This window comes from Nestor notabilis, unplaced genomic scaffold, assembly GCF_000696875.1.
Source record: "Nestor notabilis isolate BGI_N333 unplaced genomic scaffold, ASM69687v1 scaffold5775, whole genome shotgun sequence".
In the NCBI taxonomy this organism is placed as follows: Eukaryota; Metazoa; Chordata; class Aves; order Psittaciformes; family Psittacidae; genus Nestor; species Nestor notabilis.
Genome location: NW_009927762.1, coordinates 14,478 through 24,649, shown reverse-complemented (window position 1 = coordinate 24,649; position 10,172 = coordinate 14,478). Strand labels below are relative to the sequence as shown.

Genomic DNA, 10,172 nt, shown 5'->3' with positions numbered 1-10,172 from the left:
GCCTGACTTGGAAGAGGATGGAGCACAGACAGTTTATTTGGAATCTTCTGAGAATATAGCTGATAGGCACTGAGTGATCTCTGCCACATATGGGTAAACAGTAGCTAACTTGGTCTGCTTTTTATTTTTCCCACAGAGCTTCATCACTTGGCCAGAAACCTGGAATCTTCACAGGAACTATGAAAACACATTATCATGGACATGAAGACAATCCAGACACAAGGAAAGCTCAGGTGCCATGGTCTTTTCCCACAGCATGAAGGCCAGCAGGCTGCGTGCCAGAAGACTTGACCAGAGGGTTGCCTTCAATTGCTCTAGCAAAGAAACAAGGTGTCCAGATGTTTGACTACAATGATATTGCCTCTGGGTACGCACTGGGGAGGACTTAAAAAAACTAACCATGTTTCCCAGGAGGAATGCAGGTGCTTTAGGAAACAGAGCCTACGGATTCTTACGCTGCTCTTTTGAAATTCAGCAAGCTGAACGCTGCTTCACAGCCCAGACTCAGCAAAATATTAAGGATCCTATCAGTAACTGAGTCCCTTAACCTGAAATCCATAAGAATCTAAGAACTTAAATTCTCTGTTGCATCTGGGTCAAGTGCGTTTTTGAATCTCACTTTCAATTCCTGACACAACAAAGGTACTGGAGGCATTACCTGACAGAAGGAGGCAGCAGCAATCCTTGTCACCTCCCATACTCCTCCATCTGTGTGTGTGGGGTGTTTTTATTGAGGATCACATGTGTTTGGATTAAAAGTGAGTTATAAAACTCTAATACATTTACTGGACACTGCCTAATCTGAAAAAAAAAAATGAGTAAGTGGTATTTGTACTGGATTTATTTCTAAAATGCAATTAAAAAAATTCAATAAGATGAAGTTCTGAAGCATTCTGCTGTTCATTCCATTTAAACTCTCAATCCATGTTTAGTTTACTCTTTCTTGGTTTTTAAATGTATCTTACTACACCAGCTAATTATACAGCAAAGAAGAAACAGGGGAAAAAAAAATCTATTATCTGATGAATGTCTGTGATGGAGTTTTGTGCTGATGCTGTTCAGCTGGAGTTTTGTGCTGATGCTGTTCAGCTGGAGCCCTGTTAGTCTGAAACAATTTTGGAAAAGACCAAGTAAGGAAAATTCTCCAGCCTATCTCAACAATAAGTCTCAGTTCTTTTCTGGCAAAACTGTCCCTAGGGATGAGTGAGCATTCAACCCCACCATGCGTTCTTTTTCTGGACTCTGCTGAAAATGCCTCAGCTTAATGCCAAATCTGTATGAAGATCTTTCAGATCTGTCTCAGGAAAAAATAAAAAACAAAATTATATTAAGTGCACGGACTGGAATAAAATTAATTACATATGCCATGGTATTTGTGAAAGGTAATTCCTTATCAAAGGAGTAACAGATGGAAGCGATTTCTAGGTTGTAAATTACTACCTATTAAAATATTTACTTTATGAATAAATACTATCACTGTAATGCCTTTTCCTTGTTTTCCATATTTAAAATGGATGGAGTAAAACCACTATCATGTCTCTGTGTCTCACTTCCAGTCACAACACATGGGCAGAGGTAATTGTTTGCACAGAATTAATATGTAAGCTTTGGAAGAGGAATCCATGAACTCCAGGTTCTTTTTAAATTACCAAAAGATGATTTATCAAGTTGAAGTTCCAGTACTAAGGGAGATCACATATAAAATCAATAGATGAAACAACTTATCTAATATTCAAATAGCAGAGGGTTGTAAATTTATTGCTATTATGCAATGAATGAAAAAAACATGATACGCGTGTTTGCCTCACTGCTTATGACCACTAGGAATTAGATCACATTTTATGGCACTCAGCAAAAGAATTAGTTTTTTCCCATATGTATGACTGCTGTTCTGAATTTTGTCTAGCTAGTAAATTCTAACAGACAAGGTTTCATGTAAAAAAAAACCAAGTTTAATTACAATGCATGCTTTTTTCCATGTTTCACTTTCACCTCTGCATTCAGAACTATAGTTAAAATCCTTACCACAAAGTTTAGTCTGGAAGGCAGATGTCAGTGTTTCAATCTGACTGAAATTAGCAACCAGAAAAACATGTTCTTCATGTGGTTCACTGCCAATAGACTTGAGCGTGTTCATATCTACTCTCCCCACTCCAATGGCAAAAATCAGGATTCCCGAGTTGCGTGCTTTAGCAGCAATCTCTGCCACTGGATCCTGAGGTCTCCCATCCGTCACTATCATGATAATTCGGGGCACATTCTGCTTTAGAGGTCGAGCTCCTTCTGACTCTGAAAATGCGATATTCACTGCGTACTGAATGGCCAGTCCAGTCATGGTGCCAGTTGCCAGGTGCATCATTCTCCTCACTGCTCTTTCAATATCCTGCTTCCTCCTGAATGTCTTAAGTGAAAACTCCTGTTTGACTGTGCTGCCGTACTGGATCAGACCTACGCGGGTGGCATCAGGACTGATGTCCAGAAACTGCAAGATGGTTAAAATGAACTTCTTCACTTTTTCAAAGTCGTAGTGATGTACGCTGCGAGAGCTGTCAATGATGAACACCAGGTCCAGGCGTTTTTTGCTGCAAGTGTTTTCTGGAAGGCAAAATGCAAACAAAAATGCTTTACAAGAATTTCAAAACGCAAATCAGTTTAGGTTGACCTGATATTTCAAAAATGCTGTCTTAACAAACACAAGTGCTGGGAAAATACAGGAAAAATAGGAGATGCCAGAACTAGAGCTACTTCGGCAACACAAATTTCTCCTCTAGTAAATAACAAAAGCTGCCTGTTATCTGACCAGTATATATTACGTATTTTATTTTTTTGTGAAATCAGTCCCCAGAACGGCCAATGGCAATGGAATGGGCAGATATTTGTGCTGTACCCTGTTACGTCATTTTTCTTGAGATCCTGACTTCATATCCCACACAGAATAGAAACCCCCTCTGAATTACATAGTTACAACTTAAGTGGGATGCATTGTAATGCTTTTTGAAGTAGTGCCTGCGAACTTAGAAATCTAACACTGTGATGAGTCAGTTATCAGTCAGGTATCTGTCCTCTGTAACAAACAGGGAAAACAGAACACACGGAAATTCAGGTCAAAAGCATCACTTGATTGCAGTGACCCATAGAAGACGTGAAGGGTCTGATTTTTCAGGGAACTTGGCATTAATCAGTACTTTGCATGTACAAAGTACAGCTCTCAATGACATCAACTGCAGCTGTGAGTGCTCAGCACTTCTGTAAATCAAACCCTATAATTTCAAACACATAATTAATGGCCATCTGGGAAAAGTCTCATGCATTGGACTAATTCAGCATCTCACACAGAAATTCTGTGGCTGCATCAGAGAGAAAATCCTGTTGTCCACCGCAGCATGCAACTTGGCCAAAAGACCACTCATACACTTCCTGAAATCTATTTCAGCCAACAGCAGTCTTTTTTTTTTTTTCCAAGAGCCACTGAAGCAGAAATACCACAGGATATGTCTATATCTGATGATTGCATAGGCAGAGGCAAAGCTGCCATGGATAACAGCAGAAGTGAAGGCTGGCTGCCTTCTGGGCATACTACAAGCTTTCTGGGACCCTGACTACATCCTCTGGCTTCTGCTTAGCATCCTGCTTTTTTGAAAGAATGTAAGACTTAAGCATGAGTTGCATGATGAGAATGGACCATGGTCTTACTCTCTGGACCATTCACAGAAAGCCAGCACACGGCAGGCTTGAGACAAGCAAGGGGAAGTGAGGTATGAGCCATGCCACAGAAGGCTGCATGTGGCACAAGATTAAAAGGACTTTAAAGGGCTTAATGGGATACTGGTGAAGAGAAATCAACTGAGATTTAATACATCAAAGACCCCTCCAGATTAGGAAATCCCTAAACCACAAAAGCCTGGCAGCTGGGAGAATACCTGCAGGTTGTATTGTCTTGTTCTTAACGTTTTCATATGCAACCACTTTTGACTGCTGTCAGAGACAGGATACTGGGTTAGATAGACCAATCAGCATGTCTGTTCGCTCATGCTTTCAAATTTCTGTGGCTGCAAACAAACCTAGTAGCTAGTTGTCTGCCTGGCTTGGAAGATAAAAGGTGGCAAGAATGCTCATCAAATTGCACTGGTGTCCTCATCTTATTAAGCTGAATAACCCTAATCCCTAATCTCCCTTTATTGCCCAACTTAATTCAATTCCCAGTGCACTCTCATCTATCTTATGCAATGAATGAGGCAAACGCCTGGTGGAAAAGTAGTATTTGTGTAATTAAAGGTCATGTCATACTGCGCAAGTACAAGTGGGCCAATCAAAGACTTAACAAGCCTTTACATGGGTTCACTGGTGACTGCTGCTGAACACTAGTCGTACTCCTGCCAAGGCGAGGGGTGAGAAAGATGCCTGTTTTCACTTCCTAACTCAGAGGCTTCTTTCATAGATTACCAAGAACATTTGTGGGCATAGAATAAAAATGCCCTTTGATGACAATACAAATGACTGCCTGGATTTAGTCATGTGCATTCTACAGTATGGATTTATTCATAAGCGTAGGAATATGCTCGGGTTGCTTATTCTTTCAAAATCAGAGGATGTTGAATGCAAGCCAAATTGAGCAGAAACAGAATTTCAGTTCTAATGGGATACAAATATCCTGAAATAACTATTTTTCATCTAATTATCTTAATGGCATATGTAATTATTAATTATTTTTACTAATATAACATGAAATATTCCAGCACAACTTTAATACAAAGATAACACTAAGATATGATTTGTGGGAGCAGAGCAAGGGGAAAGAAAGATAATTACAAAAAAAGGCTAAGAATATCTGTGTGTATATGAGGGGAAGGACAGAAAAGGGTAAAATGACTGTTACTGTACTTCCCTTAAAACAAGTCGAAACTAGAGCCATGGTGTTGAATCCTTTTAATTTGAGTATAAAGGTTTGGATGCCAGGCTGAAGAGATCCAGTTATGTATTTTGAAATCAGGCATGAATCTTGGTGGGAAAAATCCTGGACAGCATTAGCGCATAGCTGTCCCAGAAGCACAGCCCATGGTACTAAATTACTTCAGAAAAATCTATCAGTCTGCATGCAATACATTGTATTTCAAAACTGCTTTCACCAGCAAAATTCTATCTGTAGAAATACCACACATTTCCAAAATGTACTTAAAATCTTTGTCTTCTGATTTGGTGGTAATTTTTAATAACCTTGTAATTATCAAAGCTGATATAGCTGAGATGGGCTTCATGAAAAACAAAACCTCTTTTTAAGCAGAACTCCAGCTGGGTGGTATTTTGAGGAGTGTCAATCAGTAATGACTAACAGATCTGAACACCCATCCCCTCAGATAAACTTTCAGTGATACCTTTTTAGCAGTTGCATGCGTCCGCACTTGCACTTGAAACTATAACCTCTTCCTCTCACCAACCCTCATTTTAAACAGAGGACTTTCTCACAACTTTGGAAAACATCCTCATACCCAAAAGTAATTCACTTCCACTCTATTTATGAAAAGTGACAAACTCATTGAAAAGAGCTACTCATCCATAAACCTGCTTCTAAGTCAGCAAAGGTTTCGTATTGCCAACACAAAAGTTAAAACCCCCTTAGTGTGAGTTGTATTATCCAAAGGAAAGGACGGGAGAGGCAAGACAAGGACAGACAAGGCAAGGGAGGGTCAAGTCAATATTAAATAAATTCTCTTCCCCACTCAACATTCTGTTTGTCTGTAAACGACAGTTACAGTGATGCCATCTTCGCAAAATTAACAATGCAAGGAAATTTCAGTTCTACTTGGAAGAATCCTGCTTGGATTCAACTAGAGAGAGATAGATAAAGCTTAAAAGAATACTTCACATTAAGCATCTTAATTTCCTCTAAAGCTGAAAATTCTATTAAATTATTTTCCCTGATCCCTGCGGGTTTCCTTTGACTCCTTTCTCAAAGCAAATTATGTTCAGTCCTGAACACTCACTCTGGCTTTGACAAAGCTCTCACTGCTTTGACTTCGCTCACCCACGAAGGGTCTCTTTCTGAGACTGTGTCTGTACGCTCTCAGCTTGTTTCTAACTAATGCTACATTGCCTTAATATAACTAAAGCAGCACCAGGGAGTTTTCCTGGGCATTGGAATTGACTCTTCTAGGCTGTAAAATTATTAGAACAAACAGTTCCTGGTATTGTTTGTCCTAGGACAACTAACATTTTCTCAAATAATCCCCAGGCATGATACCAGCATGAGCCAGGGACCCATTCTAATAAGCAGTGTGGATGTAAACACTCTGTAAGGTAAAGGTATTTAATAGTACCAAAGCAGACCATTTCAAATCACTGGTCTCACTGCCAGAGAGCAGTCTAAGATACAAGCTAAGCTCAAAGGCCAGCTGGCCTGCATCCATTAAACTCACCTTTCCTCTAAAATAGAGTGGCTATATGCAAGCTGTCTACTGGGAATAATCCCTGTCCCCCTTTAGCCTTTGAACCACGTGCAGGAATTGCTTGGGGAGTGCTAATCACTGGGAGCCAGAAACAACTCCAGCAACTAAACAGCAACAGTAACAGCGGCATCCCAATGCCCAAGAATGTCTGCTGGCACTACTTGGATTTCCTCAAACGTTTTCATTTTGGGGTATTTAAACTGGACATACTCAAAGAACCCAGATGGATCACAAGGTGATTTTTGAAAAGTTTTTGCAAGCCAACTCCCTTGAAAAGATGTATTGTTTAAAACTCAGTTATTTTCTGTTGTTGTGCTACATCTTTATGACTCCTTAGTACTTTTTTAAGTCTGGTTATTACTTATTTGGCTATGTAGGTCTTTATCCTAATAACATGTGAGTAGATAAATGTTAAAGAAGGCTATTGGTGTACGTAAAGCAAAAGGACGTTAGCTCAGTTTGGTAAATAAAACAGCAAAGTTAAGACATTGAAAAAGTAATACCGAGTAAATACTAGTTCCATGAAGATGCTTGTTATAGAGTAAGATAATTTAAGCAAAAACAAAGGATGAGATCAGTTAAGAAAGAATGAGATCATAGAAAAACTATTGCCTGAGCAGGCAATGCGTTAATGGCAATTTTAAGACTCAATATATTGTGTTTCTTAGCTCACTTCACAGTAATGTATATACAAAAAATTACATGTCCTGAAACACTGCCAGCAATAACACGAGGTTTATTTTTAGACTTTATCTTCAAGTAACAGAAAAGAAGTCTTGACTCAGAATTAAATAAGAAAACTATACTTCCCACTAGCACATTATAAAACTTCTTCCTCAATTTATCTTCTTTGCCATTTTATTATTTAATTTTCCCTCTACCCTCAACCTTACTTGCTTCTCTTTTCTTTACAACTTCTTTCTTTATAAATCTCAGTATAACTCCTACCAAATTTGTTTCAAAATGTATGAACTTGCTGGGTGTCAAATATTTGTTCTTAAAGTCCAGAATTATGGTTTTCCCTAGCTAGATATCCAGCCAGAAAGATTGGGTTTGGCAGGTTCTGTGCTATTTCCAGATGATTTCTTAGTTCATCAAGAAGGTTTAATCTTCTTACAATACAATCATATAAGTAAAGAATACTCAAATTTGCAAATAATTCATTAGGGACTGTAGTGGTAGGACAAGGGGTAATGGCTTCAAACTTAAACAGGGGAAGTTTAGATTAGACATAAGGAAGAAGTTCTTTACAGTGAGGGTGGTGAGGCACTGGAATGGGTTGCCCAAGGAAGCTGTGAATGCTCCATCCCTGGCGGTGTTCAAGGCCAGGTTGGACAGAGCCTTGGGCAACGTGGTTCAGTGTGAGGTGTCTCTGCTTATGGCAGGGGGGTTGGAACTAGATGATCTTAAGGTCCTTTCCAACTCTAACTATTCCATGATTCTATGAATATACCAAAAAAAAACAACCACTCAGATGGGAAGAAAGACATATCTGTGTCTACCTACATACACCTTCTAGGAAACTGCAGTAGCTTCTTTTGCAAAGGTCAAGCATGAAGTACACAGCAGTTAATATAATGTTGTTCCTGTTTAGAAAACACATTTTGTGGTTGTTCCCAAGAGTAAATGAAGAATAGCAGTAATTCCAAGCATTTCTTGGCTCTAGTGAGACATTTTGTGCAAGTTAGCTACCACTCTTTTTCTTTTTTCTCATTTTAATTCAAAGACAAAGGATGGTATGGTGCTTTTCAGGTATAACCATACCTAGCTACTGAAGCGAACATTAGAAACTGCTCAGTTCCCCTTTCCTGGCACACATAGACGCTGTACTTGGTTCTGCAGGTGACTCCACCTCTTGCCAGCTCTGGACAGACCCTGGGTCCAAGACCTGCCCCCATCCTTGCTCTGAGCCTTTCCCCAGACTCACAGGCCTCTGGCCATAACACAAAGATTCATTATGAGTTTGGCAGCTCACCCATTCCTCCTTACAAATTTCATCTGGGAACAATCTCTAAATGCAACGCAGCCTCCAGACATTTCTTTACTGCCTCTGACAAAATCTTTCCTGAACTTCCAAAACTTCTGGAAGAACTGTACAGCAGGAGACTGTTGCCCACAGATTTCCATTTCCTACATGCAAACGCTTCATTATCAGTCACTACAGGAGGGTCCATTATCTTGTTCTCATTTCACCTCACTATTTCTATTCCTCCCCTGTCATCCTTTCCAAAATAACAAGGTCATTATTAACATGAAGTCTCTCTAATTCCACAGTCCCAAAACTGACTCCTAGTATTTCTTCATTTATTTACTAAGACTGGTGCTGCCTCTGGCACAAATCAAAGTATGGTGTAGGGATACTCTCAAGTTTCTCAGTTCTTTCTGCATTTTTCAGCTGTTCTGAGATGGAAACTGTCTGGTTTCCTGACAGGAGTCAAACCTGCTTTTGTGGTCAGGATGACCAGGGAGCAGGTTGCTTTCCCATGCAAGCAAGAGAACACCTGGACAGAAGGATGAAGCATCCTGATACCACCAAGCCAGTGCTGGCAGCAACATCTACCTGCTGCTTCCTGACAAACAAATGTAATGTGTTCTCAGCTGAGTGTAGCTCACACCAGAGAGAAACCTTGTAGTACACACAGTACTTTGAACCTAGATTCACCCACAGACAGCCTGCAGGTGTTTCCTGTGCCTTGTGACTCTCTTTCTCTGCACACATCTATAAAACAACAAATCACAAAAAAGGTGTTTCTATGGGAGAAGATGATCTTTATATCTTTCTCCTTGAAGATCAAACAACACTACAGCTACTTGGGGTGCTGTCGGAAGGACACAGAAATTAATAGAGAAGAAACAAATAGATAAAGTAAGTAACTGTTGGTAGCAGTGTAGAAAATCCAGTGAAAAAACGTGCCCTCAATGAGTTTGTGCTGTTCTGCTTTCAGGACACTAACTTAACATTTTCAAAACTCCTATCCATACTTTTTTTAAAGTCACCCATGACTTTGTTTACAGGGAAACCTGTTAGCAACCTCAGCATTACTCATTGATCAGCTGACCTGAAACCACGTATTTCTATCCATTGGTAATGGTCTAAGGATTAGATTCTTTCTCAGAACAGCTTCAGAAACAGCACCATGGGACAGTGACACACGCAATCCCCTCCTCCACCCAAAATATGTGGTCCATCATGCACACTGGCAAACCATTTGTTCTACCACTTCAGCAGTACTTAAGTAAGTAGACGGTGTCTTCTAGCTTCCAAATCAATCTAAAAGCATGTTGTCTTCATTCACACTAGTGTCTGATTACCCACTTATTACTATAAAATGAGATGTTCCTCAAGTTATGCAAATGCTTTTTCCAGAATTTTCAAGTTAATTTTACACATATGTACTTTTTAAATTATTAAGCTAAAGTACTCACAATGAAGCCAAAATCACCTCACTTTTGAGCATTCAATATTCTTTCTTTTGGCCTGATCTTCCTTCAAGACAAAATACACAGAGGAGGCTTTGAGCTCTTTGAGAATACACACATAAAACCAGTTTGTAATTTTACTCAGTGAATTACTGTCAAGGCAAACTTCTTCAAACAAAAACAGTATTTCACAGTAATCTGTGCGGGTTGTAGCAAACAATTTCAGAAATACAAAGAGCATTTGCAATTTAGTATAACTCTTTTTCTGTAGCAGCAGCTATTCTTTACTCCTTGTGGAAAACTTACAAA

General features: G+C 39.5%; 1 protein-coding gene across 1 annotated transcript in view; it reads right to left on the bottom strand.

Annotated features, from left to right (window-relative positions):
- The window catches only part of MATN2 (matrilin 2), a gene marked incomplete at its 3' end in the record, with an annotated part of 49,097 nt that overhangs the window by 32,403 nt on the left and 6,522 nt on the right, over nt 1–10,172 (bottom strand). The window contains 1 exon segment of the mRNA XM_010014191.1: nt 2,026–2,595. Within this exon segment, the coding sequence (XP_010012493.1) occupies nt 2,026–2,595 (570 nt within the window).